Source organism: Cryptotermes secundus, unplaced genomic scaffold (assembly GCF_002891405.2).
Source record: "Cryptotermes secundus unplaced genomic scaffold, Csec_1.0 scaffold1599, whole genome shotgun sequence".
Lineage (NCBI taxonomy): Eukaryota > Metazoa > Arthropoda > Insecta > Blattodea > Kalotermitidae > Cryptotermes > Cryptotermes secundus.
In genome coordinates, this window is record NW_019718306.1 from 74176 (window position 1) to 95095 (window position 20920).

Below are 20920 nucleotides of genomic sequence, written 5' to 3' on the forward strand. Positions count from 1 at the left end.
AAGGTCTTGATGGACTTATTGTGTTTCACACTGCTTTTATACAACATCAGAGTTAGAAGCAAGAAATAATATATTGCATTTCTTCAATATTTCAGGGTTGTTGTCATCAAAACATTCTCTAAATAAAATCTAAAAGTTTGTGACAATGGTACATTAGTACAAACATTATGTTTTTAGACATTATCCATTTTCCTGTCTTCATGTAGAAACATCAACCTGTTTATTTTCCAAAACACAATGTTTCAGAGATTTGATTCTTTCTCTGTCTTAAGGTAAAACGTACTCATTGGGATGCTTTCGATACAGGTAGTCCCACTCTCAGAAAAATAAACAGGGTGGTGTTTTTAGATAAAACAGGACAATGGCTAATATCCAAAGACATACTATTTCTAAAAACATCCTCTCTTTAGGGACAAAATGTTAAAATTATATTGCAACTTAATAATAACAGGTCTATAATTCAACCTTCACTTAAATTAATTTCATTGCTGCCATTGTATATTCATGGTATGATTACAAAGACTGCACAGTTGACAAGAGAGCAGTGAATATAAACAGCAGCAACAGTAGCAGCACCATCACTACCGCCACCACAACCACAACCACAACCACAACCACAACCACTACCACTGCCACCGCCACCGCCAACACCAACACCACCACCACCACCACCACCATCACCACCACCACAAAAGCCACCAAAACATCATCACCACCAACAACAACAAAAACAACATCAGTGTTTACATTTTAAAAAATCGTTATGAGTTCCTGCATGCACGTGTGAACATATTCATATATATATATACACCCATGAATGCATGAATATTATCAATAAAATATACATTCCTCTTAAATACTAACTGTTTGAAAAATCTGGGGATTTTGTGAATGAAAATAATGTTACAAATAGAAAGTGAAGTAGGAGAGCATTGAAGTAAATTATCTTCGGAGTTAGCGGCAGTGTTAAGATACATGTATGGCTAATGTTATATTTTAGCGTCATATTTGTTATATTTTTACATGTATGGCTGTGAAAGAGAGCAAAGCTATTTAAAGTAATCAGCATTTATCTGGCTGTCCAGAAGATAATCAAGTTAACAATTTAGAGAATGCTATCAATTCTCTTTCCAAGTTGTTCAGTAACCAACAGAATCAAACCAAATTGACAAGGAATAAATGCTTCAGCAAGTTATCCATAAATAATGCATTAAGATTTTACATTTATTTATTAGATCAGTGGTTCTCAACTTTTGTCAGACCACGGCCTGGAAAATTCTTTTTGCTATAAGACGATTGCCCATATAATTGATGACAGGGCTCGATGGTTGAGAAACACTGTCTTAGAGGATATATTGAATAAAACATGAAAATACCTGTCTTTCTTCTCAATGATATATTTCTCAATTGGAGCGCCTCCATCACTTTTTGGTTTGGTCCATTTCAAGTTGACACTCTCATTATCATAATCTGTAATTTCTGGAGTCCCAGGCTGGGATGGTTCATCTGCAAAAGAAAGAATGCACATATTGCATGGAATTCAGCTGAGCAGATCTGTAATGTTGTCATATATGTAAACTTTCTTCAAGATTAGAACTGTAATAACTTCTGTAAACTGGTGAATTTCATTTTACGTGTATTTTCATTAAATGTTATCTTCAAAAGAAACCGAACATTGAGCTCTATGGACACTCTAGGTAAATCTATCCTTGTAACAGGCTGTGGAAGCCCATAGGGTTGTGAGAGGTCAAGGCTCCCACATCTTCTAGACAAACAGCTCACAGATGGTGGTGAAGGCATCAGCCTTACGTGCCGGTCACCCTTTACCCTCCAGGAAGATTCCTGGTACTCATTTTTGTTAGAGGCTGAAATGAATCCAGGGCTATAGTATGGCTGGAAGGATTAGGTCAATTGAAAAATCACATGACCCTCATCAGGACTTGAACCCGCAACCTTCCGACTTGTAGAATAGTGTCTTAACCAACTATGCTACCGCTCTCTAATTACATATTTCATCATATAAATTACATGAACTTAATCCTAGTTACATCTTGACTGTATTTCACAGTGACTGAGGTTTGTGTCCAGTAAGGAGAGCTGTTTACGATAGAGTCAATAAGAATTTCTGTTCCATGTTAGATGGGTCCCTTGTCTCCACAGAATGGTGGTGACGTTGCAGATGGAGGAGACAGCCTACAGACATGGTTGGTAGCTGTGAATATACTGAATAAGCAGTCACAAACAGGGGATAATATGTGGTCCTCCAACTTGGGGGTTTGGCATGGGGCCAGTAACTCCTCATATTAAAAAAGTAAACTTGGTATGAAATGTCAGAAAGTGTCTTGGACCTGGACAGATTCTTTGAATACACAACCTAAGCTAAAGAAAATGAACATTAGATTTGATACATGGAATGAAAGAAGTCTGTATAGGGCAGGTTCACTCATGACAGTTGTAAAAGAAATACCATAATATAAGCTAGATTTAGTGGGAGTATATGAGGTCAGATGGGACAGAAGTAGCACCGAACCAGCAGGCAAATTTACATGTTTCTATGGAAAGGAATGAGAATCATGAATTAGATACCAGTTTATTCGATCATAAGTGAATCATATCAGCAGTTAAGAGGGTTGAGTTTGTTAGTGATATGACCTCATACATAATACTAAGAGGCTGCTGGTGTGATATCATTGCTCTGAATATTCATATCCCAACAGAGGATAAAATTGACGATGTGAAGCACAAGTTCTATGAAGAACTGGAACGTGCATTCGATAAATTACTTAAATAATGTATGATAATTTTTTACAAGAGGTCAATGCCAAAGTAGGTAGGAAAGGCATTTTCAAACAAAGAATTGGGAATGAGAATTTATATACATGTCCTGCCTATTTCATCCCCCATGATTTGATCATTCTAATTATACTTTGAGTAGAGTACAAGTTATGAAGCTCTTCATTATGCAGTTTTTTTCCAACCTCCTGTAATTTCATCTCTCTTCAGTTAAAATATTCTCCTCAACAGGGACTGCATGTTACTAAAACTGAGTAATGTCAGTTATTCCTGCCATCCTATCCATACTACGTCCTCGCCGCAGTCCCTGGGCAACATTTTTTGGAACGGCAAAGTATGGAAGGGGGTAAAGCGATTTTCCAACTCTTTAATTGGAACCCACTGGCTAAGGGAGTAAACCCCAACAGAAAATTCTAGGTCCTCCAAGGCAGGGGGGTTTAGTCGCAAGGCCAGCTCCCTTGCACTGTAAAAACAGTTTGCTAAAAGAGCTCAACAAGGGATAACCAGACAGATCAACTGGAGATGACTAAAGCGAGTTCTAAGGAATAAAGAAAGTAAATTAGTGATGGGAACCTGGAATGTTAAGACTTTACTGAAACCTGGGAAAATGCAAGAACTATCAGAAGAACTGTAGAAAGCACAAATGAAAGTAGTGGCCTTGCAAGAGATAAGATGGGCAGGAAATGGAGTTATTAGTAAAAAGGACTTCCAATTGTTTTACAGTGGTGCCCAAAAATCCACAGAAGCAGGAACAGGATTTTATGTCAAGAAGGAAATAGCCAAATACATTATCGGATTTGAGGCCGTAAATGAAAAAATCTGTAAACTTAGGATTAAAGGAAACTATAGGAATATTGCTCTTATCAGTGTTTACGCTCCACTCGAAGATAATGAAATAAACTTTAAAGAGCAATTCTATGATGAACTGCAAAGAGTTTTAGAAGGAACCCCAAGAAGTGATGCTGTAATAATATTAGGCGATCTAAATGCCAGGTTGGGCAGAGAAGAAATACAGAGTAACATCTCTGGAAAATATACATTGCATAATGTAACTTCACCAAATGATGAACTATTGGCAGAATTTATAATAGCCAATAATATGGCAATTATGAGTACTCAATTCCAACATAAAGAAATACATAAGGGTACTTGGATAGCACCCAACCATAACACTGTTAATCAAATTGATAATGTCATTAGTAATGTAAGTAAAAAGGACCTTACAGAAGATGTCAGAACAATGAAAGGACTTAATATAGACTCAGACCACTGCCTTGTTAAAACAGTAATAAGGCAAAGATTACCCATAACATATACGAAAAAGAAACTCAGTATGAAGAAATGGAACAAGATCATATTGCATGATCTCCAAAAATAGAGACAATAGAGAACCATATTACACAAAGAATTGAGTGAAGCAAATTAATTTTCAAATGTAAATGAAGAATGGAAATTTACTTGGCCCAAGATCATTGCAAAAGCTGAAGAAATGGTAGGAACACAAGTCCAGGTACCTAGAAACGAATGGTGGGACGATGATTGTAAGAGAGCAATAGAAAACAAAAATAAAGCAAGACAAAGACTCCTACATTGTAGAATGAGAGTTACTCGTGAGAAGTATCAAGCTAAAAGAAACGAAGCAAACAGAGTCTATAGAAAAAAAAGAAGAAATTGTTAAATGACAGAATTCTACAAATTGAGGAAAATCAAAGAAAGAAAGAAAGAAAGAAAGAAAGAAAGAAACTAGGAAGTTTTTTAATGACATCAGATTTATGAAAACATACAGTAGTGCATTGCCAAGGATGTGTAGAGATGCTGATGTGAATTTAATAGTGCATCAACTACAGGTATTAGAAAGATGGAAGGAATATTTCATTGAAATGTTCACTTTGGCAGAAACAGACCAAATCCCTGATACTGATGACTCAGTGGGTGATAATTACTTGTATACTGAAGCTTCAACATACAACGAGGTATGTACAGTAATCAACAGACTTAGAATTAATAAAGCTGCTGGACCAGACAACATTAACCCAGAGTTAATTAAATTTGGTTGACGAATACTGAAACAAAGGATACATAAGCTGATACTGAAGATATGGCAGGACGAAGAGATCCCTGCACAGTGGGCGGAAGGAATCATAGCACCAGCACATAAAAAAGGTGATAAGTTGGCATGTCATAATTACAGACCAATAACATTATTAAACATTTCATATAAAATTTTCTCAATTCTACTGAATAACAGACTGGTAGCTACTATAGAAAGTAAATTGGATGATTGTCAAATGGGATTCAGGCCAAACAGATCAACAATAGATAACATATTTACAGTTAAACAGATCTGTGAAAAATGCTGTGAGTTTAATATTGATATCTATAACATATTTTACAGTTATGGATGTAAATAAAATTATGAACTATGAATTATTTGTACACTATACACAAGCATTTGAGTCTGTTAAGAGGTGTCAAATAATATACTGCCTCAAAAACTACAACGTTCAATCCAAACTAATCAGACTAATAGCAGCAGCTCTCCAAAACACGAAAGCAAAGGTTAAAATAAATGGGGAGCTTAGTGAAGGATTCCAAATAAGATGTGGAGTGAAACAGGGTGACCCATTATCTGCATCACTTTTCATACTAGTTACAGATGAGATCATAAAAAGTCTAGACATTATAGGTAATATTTCCAAAAGGTTAAAACAGTGTTGTGCATATGCCGATGACATACTCATTATTGCAAGAACCAAACAAACATTGATTAACACCTTTGAAGAGCTTAAAAAAGCCTAGCAAAAGTATGGGCTATTAGTCAACGAACAAAAAACTAAATTCCTACACTGTTCTAACAAAGCTCAGATAATTCAAGATCTCAGATGCAGTGACATATACATAGACCAAGTCTCTCATTATGAATATTTAGGGTCTATAGTTAATTCAGATAACACAATTGAACAAGAGATTAAAGAAAGGCTAGTAACTGCATATGCTGCACATTTAACACTGTTTAAAAGTAAAGTTATTCCTAAAACAGCTAAATTAAGATTATACCAGATGGTAATCCGACCAACAGTAACCTACGTCTGTGGAACCTGGACACTTAGAGAAGACATTAAACATAGACTTTTAGTCTTTGAAAGGAAAATTCTAAGAAAGATCTTCAGGCCATCAACAAATCATGATGGCTCCTGCAAAATTCAAACAAATGATGAACTAGATAACCCAATAAGAGGAAGGAACACAGTTAACTTCATCAAAGCCCAAAGAATAAGTTGGCTTGGACACATCGCAAAGATGGAGGCTGGACGAACAGTTAAAAAAAATATGACTGGCAGCCACACACTATAAGAAAGAGGGGCCGACCTACGATCAGATGGAAAGATGATGTAAGGGAAGATCTAAAGGACTTAGGAATTTATAACTGGACAACTCGCACACAGGACAGAAGTAGTTTCAAGAAAGTTGTTGAGCATCCTCCATTGAACCATGGCTTATGCTCCTTCAGTTTATAATAACCTAGACTCTCCTTCACAGAAATTTTGATAATCTCTCTAATAGTTTCACAAGCTTGATTCACATCCACCTCAAGTGTCCAAAGTTTGCAAAGCCGCAAACCTATCTGAGATATCAACATGATACTGCTCTTTACTCTCTACCTTATTTAATTTCTTGAGATTGAACCTCTCCATATGAACTCTGTGCATTATTTGTTTGTTCACTGTCAGTCTTTCCCTAACCTTGGCCACCACCAGGTAGTGGTATCACAATCTACTGCCCTGAATGATCGGACATCAAGTATACTTGAATGCCGTCTCCTATCTATCAAAATATGGTAGATGAAGAATCAGAGAGTGTAAGACATCTATTTTAGCATGTACCATTATAATTTTCACCAATATTGCTCCAATGCTAGTGGCTGCTTTTAATATCCTGGCCCAAAGAAATTTTGCAGAATCTTTCTTTGCAGCAATCCTGAATCAAAACTTCTTTTTCAGAGTGAATCAATGGATGGAATAGGAAGATTTCTGGAAGAGTAAAGTCAGCCTCGATATTGGACTGCATAGCAAATTTGATACAGAAAGATAAAAGCAAAACTAAGTAATCTGAGCATACCAAATGGATTCTTGGCAATGATAGCTTTCTCTGCCACCAGTGGCTCTGAATCTCCTTCATCGTTGACAGCGGACACACGGAATTTGTATTCTGCACCAGGTGTGAGACCAGTAACAACCATTTCTGGAAATGGCCTATCTCCTGGAACTCGTCCCACTCGAACCCATTTCCCTGTAGCTACATCCATTTTCTCTACTTCATATTCCTTGATAGGACATCCACCATCATCCTCTGGTTTTTTCCATTTCAACTTTGCAGATGTCTTTGTTACATCAGTTATTTCCAATGGGCCTTGTGGAATACCAGGTTTAGCTGCATGTCAAAAGATGTACAGATTGGTTGATATAAGTATACAGATAATTGATTTCATCTAAAACTGTAACATACATTTTAAAATAAATCATAATACATTCACATCATGACTAAAATTATGTACATGTATTTTTTAAGCATTTCTTAATATAGAGCAACATATCCAATTACACACTACTTACTAGAACATCAATATATTATGTAGTGTTTAAAATTGAAGGTTCATTATAAGGTGCATTATTCGTCCATGATATGTAAGTAGTGTCCGTCTTTTAGTGCACTCAGTTTTACTTGTTACTTCACAACATGTTTCGGCACTACAGTGCCATCATCAGGTGCTCCATTTACGTCAATCTATTGATTATTGATAGCATATTAAACCTTATGTTTGAGCAGACTATGTAAATGATTTGCTTTGTCTTATAGAACCCGTTTATCCTGCTGCGGATACATAGCAGTGAAGTGTATGAAAAACCACAAATCACATTAAAATATAAAACCTTGATGTGCTGACAGTAGTGAATAAAAGCAGTTTCCAAAACTTTGTTCCAAGGCTTCCTAGACAAGAGGCTAAATATATGTAATTGTAGATTTTATTATGATTACCAGTCAGAAGTAAAAAGTAACCAGCTATTAAAATTAGGAACTCAGCATCTTATACTGCAAAGTATTTCTTTTAAGTGCTTGACAGATGTAGTGATGTGCATCATAAGTGAGCAAATGAAAAAGAACCTAGAGGGTCAAACTGTACAATAGAGCATGCCAATGGAGAAAACCATCATGTCAAATTTCATATCACAATATATAAGTATTTAATTTCTTACTTCTTTTTAATATAAAAGGAATTGTATACTAACTAGTTTCTCTCATCCTATTAGATCAAGTAGAGTTCTTTTATATGGGGAGGTTATTTGAGAGCATACCAGAAATCACAGAGCGAGAGAGAGAGAGAGAAAAGCTGCTTGCATTAGCTCTTTCTTTGTCTATTTAGACCAACAACGCAATCAACAAGTTCAAAGCCCAAAAATTAAAAAGCTTTTTCTATTTGAAACTTTAAAATCTTGAAATTTATGTCGCAGTCTTTCTACTTTTCACCTGAACAACTGTTTTCACGTGAAATAAATAGGAAAATTAAATTCTTCTCACCAAGTACTGTGAGTTCAACAGTTTCTTGATCTTTCCCAGATGCATTTTCTGCAATGAGAGTATATTTTCCTGTATCTCGCCTCATGGCACTAATGATACTGAAGTCTGTATGGTAATCAATGTTTTCAATTTTGATTTTCTCTGTATTGACCAATGATATGTCGTCACGCCAGATCCATGAGCAGGTTGGAGGAGGTTCTCCAGATACATCCACTGACCACTTGTGTGTTCGTCCAGCTTTAATAGTCACACTCTTGAAAGTGGCACGATCAATTCTTGGTTTCACTGGAAAGAAAACAGATCATCAAATACATATCTGGATATGGTTTCCTACTAGCAATATGTTTAAGAGAAATATTGGTTTGTTTACAAAACTGAACTTAATTTGCTTCCATTTTGTCTTGCAATAAATTTCTCATAGGAGCTGGGATAGCTCAGTCAGTATAGCAACAGGCTTTGTGCTTGATGGCTGGGGCAAGAGATTTTTCTGCTCCACAGCATCCAGACCGCCTCTGGACCCACCCAGTCTCCTTTCCAGTGCGTACTAGAGGTCCTTTCCTTACAAGTAAATTTGCTATAGTGTGAAGCTGACAACTCATCCCCAGCTAGTGCTGAAATCAAGAATGGTGAAGCTGTACCTCCACTCTCCCATATGTTGCTATGGCATGGTGCTTAATTAAGAAACCCCAGAGAGACCCTTACTTCAAAAATTTGTATGCATATAACTGGAATATCTACTCTGACCGACACTTTCATGAATCTCCTCAGTCTCTCCTGTAAATGCTAAGATAATGCACGCTTGGATAGTCCATGACCACATTTTCCTCTCATCTCCTCACTCATAATTTTTAAGTGGTGTATATTTCCCACTGAAAATTGTACAATTTCAATTATGAACAGAGTGTCATTAAATGTGCTAAACATACACAAATTTTATACTTTCATATATATCTTTCACCTGTTTATACAAATTTCTGAGATAATGTTTAAAAAACCCAGCACATGAATTGTGCAATCAAAAATTTTACTTACAGTGTCTGTGCTTGCAGACATGACTACTGGTTGGTTCACTGGGTTCACTGGCACCAGCTTTATTGTGTGCACGTACCCTGAATTGGTAAATATTTTTCTCTTTAAGGCCTCCTACAATACCCTCAGGGTTATTATCTTTTGTTTTTAGGACCTCCACCCATTCCACAGAAAGTTTATCTTTCATTTCGACTGTGTAATGAGATATTGGGCGACCACCATCCTCTTCTGGTTTAGCCCATTTTAAAGTCACACTCTTATTATCATAGTCAATTATATCAGGTTTTCCAGGGGGACCAGGTTCATCTAGAAAGAAATATAAAATTTACACAGAAACAACTCACTCTTATTCAAACAATAAAAATGTATACAGTTCTTGTTTCTTTGATGCTGTTGATTTTTACCATAAGGATTCCGGGCCAAAATAGGTTCTTCTGTTTCTAAAGGTTCCGATTCTCCTTCCTTGTTTACAGCCTTCACTCGGAACTTATACTTCTTCTTAGGCGTCAATCCATCAACTGTGAATGAATTCTTATCTGGTCCCACCTAATTTAACAATTGAGATCAATTATTTGTCAAAAGAACAAGATCAAATATTTAAAACTATACAACTCACTCATAAAGCTGAGCCCTTCTTGAGAAGCCACTAATTGTGCAGTTACTCAAGAACTTCCCAGAATTTTATGGAACCTGAAGGTTCATTATCATGTACACATGAGCCCTCCACTGGTCTGTATCATGAGTCAGATCAATCCAGTCCATACCATCCCATCCTATGTCTCTAAGATCCATTTTAATATTGTCCACCAACCTACATCTCTTTACTTCTGGCTTTCCCACCAATATCCTATATGCATTCCTCTTCTATTCACCCTTCCCGCTACATGCCCTGCCCATCTCATCCTCCTTGACTCGATCATTCTAATTATACTTGAAGAAGAGTACCAGTTATGAAGCTCCTCATTATGCAGTTTCTCCAGTCTCCTCTCACATTATCTCTCTTCAGTCCAAATATTCTCCTCAGCACCCTGTTCTCAAATACCCTCAGTCTATGTTCCTCCTTACTGTCAGAGACTCTCACACCCATACAGAACCACAGGCAAAATCATAATTTATATATATTCTAATTTTTTTTAGTTTTAGACAACAGATGAGAAGACAAAAGGTTCTGGGCTGAATGGTAGCAAGCATTACCTGAATACAGTCTCGTCTTAATTACCTTCTGAATCAGGGTTTGATCTCACACAGTCATTCCAAAATAACTGAACTGTGCCACATTTTCAAAACATCCGTTAGCTATCTTCATGTCATGATTTTGCCCTGAATTCTGGTGACGAGACAGCAACACATATTTAGTTTCCTCTGTGTTTACTTCTAGACTAACCTCGTTACTAGCATAAATTAAAGTTTGTGTGTTTTGGGCCAACAGCTGATGTGTCCCATTTAATTTCAGACCCACCTGGTTTTCCTGGACCCATCTAATGGCATATTCTAAAGCAAAGTTGAAAAGGAGTGGCATTAAAGCATCTCCTTGTTTTAGATCATTCTGGATAGGAAAATTATCAGACAAATGTTTACCTAGACAGACTTTACTATACATTTTGTTTAAACACATTTGAACCCTTTCTGGACTTCATGTTCAGGAAAATCTCTGCATCCAGAATGTCAGGGGTTGTTAATTGCCTGCCAATCCACTAAATGAAGTATTTTGCCCAAGATTTAGTGCAACAAGAGCATAAACTTAAAAGGCAAACTGTACTTATATTTTTGATTGCCCAATTCTTGGGCCAACTCAGCACTGCTACAATATTTGTCAGTGAAAAGCTTGTAGTCTTCAATACCAGACACATTACGTCACAATCTGTCCATCAAGGAAAGAACTATTCTTAAAAATAAACGATTTTTCAGAGTATGGAAAGTTACACATCACCTGTTAAGTTATCCATAATTTGGAATTATACTGCGAACATAACCAGTGTCACTGTCAGCTAATACAAATTATATGATTCCCCACTTCTTTGTTTTTTTTTATTACAAGTTTCAAAAACTATTTTGTGCCTGAACCCAACTGTTGATCCATCTGTTGCAATGTTTTTACGTGACACAATTTTTCTGAAAATGTTCTCTATATGTTCTATCACCCCATGTACTTTCTTGTCCTTTTGATGGCCCGACTGCTTTATTCAGGGGTATCACTGTCCCACATGCATCATCCAAAATATCTGTAAAAAGTGATATCTGAACATTATGCCACCAAAGAATTTTATCTGTGTTGTCCTCTCACCAGACCAGTAGTCTTTTATGTTGGGAAATGGGATTAAGCCCATATTTATAATTAGACCTAAATCACCTTCACTTCAAGAACAGACACATCATGGCACTTACTCCAAATGGACCTGAGGCTTAGCTAAAGTTCCACAATTTTGTGTGTCACATACCTGTTTGGTTCTATAACAATGTCATTCAAAAGCTCATCATTGAAAAATAAAATGAAATAATCCATGGGCTCTGCATCTGGTAGAAGGTTAAATTGCTGCTCTGCATTTTTAGTAAATGTGTATGCCTTCAGTTTATTGAATTGAATTGAATTGAATTTATTTACATTCTATAAATCCTAAGCAGGTTAGTACCTTTGGATACAGAACAAGTCAAAAGGTTACATACATAAGTACAGGCAATTTTAGCTTAAAAATTAATATAACTTAATTTTACATCATTCTCTATTTACATTGAAGTATTCATCTAAAGAGTAGAAGGAATGAGCATGTAGATAATTCTTTAACTCTGATTTAAACTTTTTAGTATCATTGCCCAAGTTTTTAATACTTTGTGGCAGATTGTTGAACACTTTTATGCCAGTAAAGTAGACTCCTTTTTGATATACTGATAAAGTTGATGAGGGTAGGTGGAAGTTATATTTTTGTCTAGTATTCATGTTATAGACATCAGAATTTAATTTGAATTTATCTTTGTTGTAAACAACAAATAGGAGAAGCGATAATATGTATTGCGATTGAAGAGGTAGAATTTTTAATTTCTTAAATAATTCTCTACATGAATCTCTACTTCTACATCCTGTAATGATTCTAATTATATTCTTTTGTATTTTAAAAATTATTACACTATGTGAAGAGTTCCCCCAAAATATTAATCCATAGTTCATAATAGAATGAAAGTAGGCATGGTAAACCATCTTCAATGTTTCCTGTGACATAAAAGGCTTAATTGATCTCATCGCATAGCAAGCTGCATTTAATTTAGGTATAATTTGTTCAATATGTATTTTCCAAGACAGTGTACTGTCTACATGTATTCCAAGGAATTTTGTATCAAGTACTTTACAGATTAATTTGTTGGCATAACTGATGTCCAGATCAATTTGGTGGTTGTTTTTAGTTGTGAATGATATGTAATGGGTTTTATCAAAATTTAATGAGAGTAAATTGGCTTCGAACCATCTGTTTAAGGCTTCAAATACAATATTTATGTCATTTTTAAAGTTTTCAAATTTAGAGTTCTTAAATATTATACTAGTGTCATCTGCATATAGAATTGGTTTAGATTTATTGTTGATGGTTTTAGATAGATCATTTATGTAGAGAAGAAAAAGTAAGGGACCTAAAATTGATCCTTGTGGAACACCGTGCTTTATAATTCCCCAGTTTGAAAATGCATTATGACTGGAGTTTTTATTATTTATTTCAACTCTTTGATACCTGTTTTTGAGGTATGATTTGATCCATTCATTAGCTTTGCCAGTTATTCCATAGAAATTTAATTTCGATAGTAAGATATCATGATTAACACAATCGAAAGCTTTTGCTAGATCACAGAAAATCCCTCCCACAATTAATCTGTCATTGAGAGCACTTAAAATATCGTTAGTTAGTTCATAGGTTGCTTTTTCTGTTGTTAGGTCTTTCCTAAATCCAAATTGCTCTTTGACTAATATGTTGTTAGAATTTAAGTGTTCAAGTAGTCTATTATACATAACTTTTTCAAAGACTTTTGAGAATGAAGTCAATATGGATATTGGTCTGTAATTAGAGATGCATTTTCTCTCTCCTTTTTTAAAAAGTGGTTTCATTACAGCGTATTTTAAGCGTTGAGGAAAAGTACCTGATGATAAAGATTTATTACATAGATGATTCAAGGGTGAACTGATGTAAACAGAGCTTGCTTTAAGTAATTTGGTAGAGATTTCATCATATCCATGTGAATTTTTGGGCTTAAGGGATTTAATAATGTTTTCAATTTCCTTCCTTGTTGAGAATTTGAGATTGATATTTGGAAATGAATTGTTAAAGGCACGAGACAGATAGTATATTGGATTATTATTATTATTATTATTATTATTATTATTATTATTGGAATATGTTTTCTCAGCTAATGAAAGGAAATATTCATTAAATGCACTTGCGATAGCTTGTGGATTGTTAGTGGACTTCCCTTCAATATTCAAACTTTGTACGTCTTCATTAACAGATTTCTTTCCTGATTCAACTTTCACAATATCCCAGGTGGTTTTAATTTTATTGTTTGATTTTAGAATTTGGCTGTTATAGTTATTCTGTTTGGCTTCTTTAATGACTTTTGACAAAATTTTACAGTACATTTTGTAGTGACTTTTTAGTCTTGGATCATTACTGTCCCTACTGGCCAAATATAGTTGTCTTTTGTGTTTACATGAAGTTTTTATTCCAATTGTTATCCAGGTGGATTTGTTTTTATTTTCATTTTTGACTATTTTTAAGGGAAAGCTTGAATAAAAGATCCTCAAGTATGTGTTCAGAAAGCAATTAAATTTAGAATCAATATTATTGCTGTCAAATACATTGTCCCATGATTCATTACTTAATTTTGTGACAAAATCTGCCATCGTATGCTTGTTGATTTTCCTTACTGTTTGATATTGTTGATTACTGGGCTGAAGGTCAATATTATTTATTTCTATGAGTTGAGCATCATGATCGGATAAGCCATTTATAAAGGGTCCTACAGTATAGTCTCTTAATTTTGAGTTATCAATGAATATATTATCTATCGCTGAACTAGAATTATTTTGAACTCTTGTGGGAAAGTTAACAGTACTGGAGAGATTGTAAGATGATAACAAAGAGTCTAAATTTAGTTTCCTATTACTGTCGATGAGATAGTTTATATTTATATCACCACAAATTATAAATTCAACTTTTGAACTATGCAGTACATTTAGGATGGTTTCTAATCTATTTATAAAGTGATCGAAGTTTCCAGATGGGGCTCTATATAAAGTCAGTATACAAATATTAGAAAAAGGAGAGTCTAACTTTAGAGCACATGCTTCCAGATCCTGGTCTTTGCAATAATCTTCTAAATTTATTTTAGTAAATTTTAAATTTTCGTGTACAAAAATACTCACTCCTCCTTTCTCCAGTGTTTTCCTACAGTATCTAGCACCTAAATTATAATTTTCTATGTGAAGATGTTCTAATTCCAGCTGTTTCATGTGATGTTCAGTAAGGCACAGTATGTGTGGAAGATTTGAATTCATGGAGCTTATTAGTTCATTTGTTTTGTTTCTCAATCCTCTTATATTCTTATTGTTGCCCACTGTTGCATCTTCCCATTCATTAACATGACTACTTATAATGTGGACAGAATTTTGAACAAAAATGTTTTTACTGTATTACTATTTCCCCCATTCCACTGTGACTTAAATCCTACAGAAGTGATGTGGGATTAACCAAACAAAAAACTATGGCTATAAATGTCTTCTCCGTCAGCAACAGCTTTGAAAGAAACAACAGAGAAGTTTGGATGAATTAATGCATGAAAACTGGATAAAAGCTTGTATTTATGTGAACAAAATTGATCGATGATGAAAACTATTGGAAATATAACTGTGTATAAAGAAACAGGCAGTAATGACAGGAATCCAAAGACAGTGGCAGTATATCCTCTCAAAACATTGGCAATGCATCACACACTATATCTGAAGGGATCAAGAGTTCAATAGGCTCAGCTAGAAAAGAACCTGGGGTTGTGTCTATTTTGGGGGTCCACACTGTTGAATGAAACCAGAGCTGCCTTCAGAAGCATGTCTTTATGTCTGTACTGTGATCATTGTTTGAATGTACTTCAAATCTTTCTTCCTCTCTACACTTCCTGCTCACGACTGTTTCCAAGAGCGTGTCAACAAAACAAGAGTGCTCCACCAGTCGGAGGGACCCACATCTTGGAAGGAAAATAGGTACTATCAACAGATAAACTTCAAAACAAGACAACTGTCATCACATGTATACATCTATTATCAAAGGGACTATTTCCACATCTTAGGTTTTTTTGCCTGTACAGATATATGGAAAATAAAGGAAATGAATGAATGAATGAATGAATCAAGTTTTTTAAAAATATTTCTTGAAAAATTAATCTAAAACAATATACCAATAACTTTGTTTAACAGTGAACACAGAAAATACTTGTACAGTCAATTCCCAGACCCAAGTTGTATATTCGTGTGGAACAGGTGACGTTACCTCTCCAGCAGGTACCCAGCGTCCTGTATCCAGATCCATTTTCTCCAGTACATAGCCTGTGACTGCTGTCCCTCCACTATCTTCTGGCTTGTTCCACTTGACTTTAACATGATTTGCCCTCACCTCTTCAGCTGCCAGAGGGCCTATTGGTGAGGAAGGCTTATCTGTAAATAATAAGAACAGTATAATATTTCTGTCTATGCAAAAACATTGTAATGGTGAAGGGTTTAATTTGAATTGTACACCCGCCAGTTATACTTAGCACTACTCCTGTAGGTAGGTGAATTTTTCAACAATAGGCTCCCTTTTGTGAGGTATGATTTTAACATAAGATGCTTATTTAGAAGAGCTTATTAGAGCATGTGTTTTGCATTCTTACAGTAATAAACTTTACAATAGAACTGCAAATATATGAACTGGAGTTCCTACTATAACCATGAAAATATCACCCATATAATTCAGTGGGGGATGGTGTCAGTTTAAAATCAATGAAAGACCTGGAATTAGCTTTCCATTTAATCAGACATTAATTTAAGTTACAAAAATCAAAGCAGTTAAATCAGAACATATTTAAACAAACCCATCCAAGTAAGCTCAATGCCCCAACCATTCACCTAGTGAATAGGAAACAGAGGCTGTTTTCCTGGGGTAAAATTTCTAACATGTGAATTCAACTCAATATAGTACTGTTATGAATGTCAGGTTATATAAAAAGATCTGCTTCTGGGGACATCTTTGAAAAAGTTATGAGCATGTAACTAGGTAATACATTTTTTATATATTAAAATATGTGTAAGAAAACTACAGACACTTCACTATTATTCTTATTGAATCAAATATTGTACACATAATAAAGTTAAAATGTTAGATAGTAAAATATTCTAGCAACAACACTGTCTCATGTTAGAAGATACTAAGCCTTACCTAGAACAACAACATCAGCCACACTTTCACATGTTCCTGAGCCATTAGTAAGAGTCAATTTATATTTGCCACTGTCTGCTCTTGTTGCTCGACGAACTGTAAGTACTGTATTCCTTTCATATTTGTCAATTGTAGTCCTGAAACACATATAACATTAACATGGTTAGATACTAAATAGATAAATAAGTTATGTGAATATTAATATTCTTTGTAGGAATTAAGTGTTGAAGTTCATTAACATCTACCTTTCCTGAGAATCCTCAACAAGTTCCTTGCCAGTGAGTTCCCATCGAGGTACTGGTTCTGGTTCACCACCATATTTGATGTCATACTTTATTACTTGACCCTTTTTCACAACTATGTTTGTCAAACCATCTCCAATTATGAATGGTTTCACTGTAAGAAGAGAAACATTTAGGTACAGCGATTTTCTCTGTGGTAAGTCACATCACATACATGACTTACGAGGATCCATAATGGAACTAAAAATCCAGTATCAATGAAAGAAAGTATTACATTATCATGTTAACAATCTACAGTTCTTAAAATTATTGTTTCATCAGACAGCAAGACAACTTCATAAAACTATTTGTACCTACCAAACCGGGCTTTAGCAATTATAGGTTTAGTTGCATCACTTGGTTCTCCAGGTCCAGCTTTGTTAACAGCTCGGATACGAAATTCGTACTGAGTCCCTTCCTTCAAACCCTCTATTGTTGCCTTGGTGACATCTCCTACTTCTTTTCCCTTTTCCCACTCCTTTCCAAATTTTTCCTACACCACAAACACATAAATAAAAATATTAATTTGTTTCTATTTAAAAACTACTGGGAAGTCTATGATTCAGTTAGTATTAAAGAACTTAACAGCACTGATAACTAAATTATTACTATTCTGAAGGGTAATTATGAATGTATTTAAATAAATACATTGTCATGGGAGCTAAGCGCAGAAAGGGGATCACATCACATGGCCTGTGTGCACCTCTTGTCATATCAGAGTTTTGAGACTCCTCCCTTCTAGATTGTTCCAGAAACTAATCAGCTGATGCCAAAGGCTGTGGTCACTTGAGCATTTAAAACAAAGCTACAAATCTCACACACAAGCTGAGCCCAGCTCAGTACAAAGCAGAAACCAGTTCTGTTCCATGCAGTGAGCAGAGCAGACTAGTAAATCCTGAGCTAGTCAGCATTAAGTTATCATTGTCTGCTAGTGAGTTGAGTCAATGAGTTAGGAAGAGTAGTCGGTTTTCAGTTAAGTTCAATAGGAAAAGTAAGAGGGAAGGAAGAGTTAAGTGGGCAGTGGCATTGTGGTGAAATAGTGAGAGGGGAAAAAAACTGGCTTTAAGGGCTTAATTTGTTATGGACTGTGGTAAAATAACAACTCCAAATAAAAATAAACACTAGACAGTACATTGTATGTAGTTACATTTTAATGTAGTAAATATCCAAAACAAAAAATAACATAAAGCAAGAAACAAGATGTTGCAAGAGGAAAAGCTGTGAAACTGTCATACATACTGAATATTATTAAGTCGATAGTAATAAAATCAACATTGAACACTTCTGTGCAACTACCCAGTACAGCACCGTGTGCAAAGTCTATGCTACAGAATATTCCACAAAGGTGGGTTTCACTTTCAGTAATGGCTACAAAATATTTCTTAGATGAGGAGAAAGATCTCTCCAGTGTGTTTCCAAGCAAATATGAACCATATGTAAGATTTACATGTGGAAGTAATATTTGAAGTATTTATAATATATATAATATAAATTAATTATAGTATTAACATGTTAATAAAATTCAAAATAACAGAGCAAAAATATGTAACAAATTAAATAAAACTACAGAAGAAGGGAACTAAAAATAGGAGAAATTTGTGAGTTCAAGCATAATATATCACCCATCAGAAAAAGTGAAAAGCATAATACTATATTAGATTTTAATACTGATGATATGACTGGGGAATATAGGAAATTTCACTACATAATAAATACAAACCACTCCGTCCAATGTGACATATAAGTTTTTACTATGTTAAAACATATATGTCACATTGGACCATGTGGTTTGTATTTATAATTGTTAATGTGACGGACCAGAATGAAACAAATCAAATTTCACTACATAATACTTACTTTAAATTCTATAATGTAGCCGGTGATGGGTGCTCCACCGTCACTATCTGGTTTGATCCACTTAAGATCTGCATGATCTTTATCCCAGTCCACAACTTCAACATTATTAGGTTTGCTAGGTTCATCTGTATATAAAATTGTTACATTAGACACATCAAGACAGATATATCATCCAGAGTCCAGGTCTCATCATTTAGTCATAAAGCCCATTAATTTTGAGGTGGTTGGTACCATGAAACTGAATGCACAAAGATATTTTTTCTACTACTGCTATTAATTCTGTGTGTAGCATATACCCAGGAAAGTCATCTGAGATATAGAATTTCCATAATTGTATGAAAGAGAGTAAGAGAATAATGGCATTCAGAAGAAAACATAATCCATATTAAATGTAAAAGTAATGACCATGACATTAATAAACTTGAAAATCATATTTTGTATGAAAGGTTCAGTTTTCCTGAACAATTAAATGCTCTGATAGACTTTCCTTATTTAAAAACTATTCAACATCTGCTACAGATCAAAGATCAAGAAATGAATTCTCTCACTACTGAATAAGAGTATGAAGTTAAATTACAGGCAGTTCCCATTTAATAACACCTAACAGGGCTGTTACGATTAGGTCTGAGTTTCTGTTCTCAGTGTTAATTTTCCCTTCATTTTAGAGGCATTTTGAAATGTTGTCATTTACCATTTTCCAATTTCAAAATCTGCGAATCCACTGCATGTGCCCACAGGAAATGATTCTTTACAACCTCTACTGTAGGCTTTATTCAGTTATTTTCTGTGTTCTTTCAATTGTAAAACAAATGTATCATAAAAAGCAACAATATCTGGAATTTGCAATTTTTCCCATCTCTTACTACTCATTTATTATGACCAGAGATTGTTTGTTCCTTTCAGAAGAAAAGTCTCTACCATATACATGACTTGAAATCAGGCATATATGTCTTATGATGGATGATTGTGTATATTGATATTTCACAATATTAATTATCTCCAGGCTAAATTTGCAAAAACAAAATGATTTTTTTAGTGAACTGAAAGTTTCTTTCCATTTATAGAACCTTTACTGGCCTCTTCAATTTCAGATGCACAGAATAATAATCATATAAATTATACCTGCAGAAAGAAATGACAAAATCACCAAATACTGGTACATATATGAATAATATTTAAAAATTTATGGTTATGACTTTAATGTTATAGAAGTGCTTTTTATATTGTAACGTGTTTACGTTACTGAATACGCCATAGAGATCGTTAACTGGTTTATTGAACAATCTACAACTAACGGCTATAATTAATGATCACAATATTACGGGTTTCCACACTTTACAAACCCTACAACAAAGTCTCTTAACACGATCTTCACTTGTCTTCACGTACTAATAACGTGGGAGCTATACAAGTCTCCCTGAAATACACACTCCGAGTACAACTGTACTACAGCACTCACTATGTCTTGAAAGCACACAATACGTCTTCCGCTCGCTGACTTCTTAGTTATCGCTCACTCGCAGGCTGCTATGTTTCAACTGAACTGTGAATAGCCTTCGCTGCTCCCTATGTAGCCTCGATCGGACAATACGGCCACGTAATAGGCACCCTTGTTGCTAGTGTGACGTGGCGTATAGCATAGGACGCTGTTGCTAGCGTGACGTCACCGCTGTTGATTAGCATTGCGTAGTTGCCAGGTTACGGGGCTCGGCTATCTTCGGCTCCGCTCGTGACGTCACCGCGCGTTGCGCATTGCGGGGTGATTACTCGCCTATTACCGCGAGCGTTACGTTACCGCTGAGGGGTGGGAGGGGAGCGCTGACTCACCCACCGCGTCACTGCTGGTGTGGGGGGGGGCTCAGATTTCGCAACATGTCACACTGCTCCCTCCTTAAGGCTGTTCGTCCCGAATAGCCTAACGGTGCATCCCCGTTCCTTTTC

At 35.3% G+C, this 20920-nt stretch overlaps 1 protein-coding gene across 1 annotated transcript in view; it reads right to left on the reverse strand.

The window, feature by feature from the left end:
* LOC111861309 (twitchin) overlaps positions 1-20920 on the reverse strand; it is a gene marked incomplete at both ends in the record, with an annotated part of 109968 nt that overhangs the window by 71858 nt on the left and 17190 nt on the right. The window contains 10 exon segments of the mRNA XM_033750327.1: positions 1377-1506; positions 6913-7224; positions 8371-8655; positions 9403-9705; positions 9804-9945; positions 15918-16081; positions 16842-16978; positions 17087-17237; positions 17441-17615; positions 18980-19104. Of these exon segments, the coding sequence (XP_033606218.1) occupies positions 1377-1506; positions 6913-7224; positions 8371-8655; positions 9403-9705; positions 9804-9945; positions 15918-16081; positions 16842-16978; positions 17087-17237; positions 17441-17615; positions 18980-19104 (1924 nt within the window).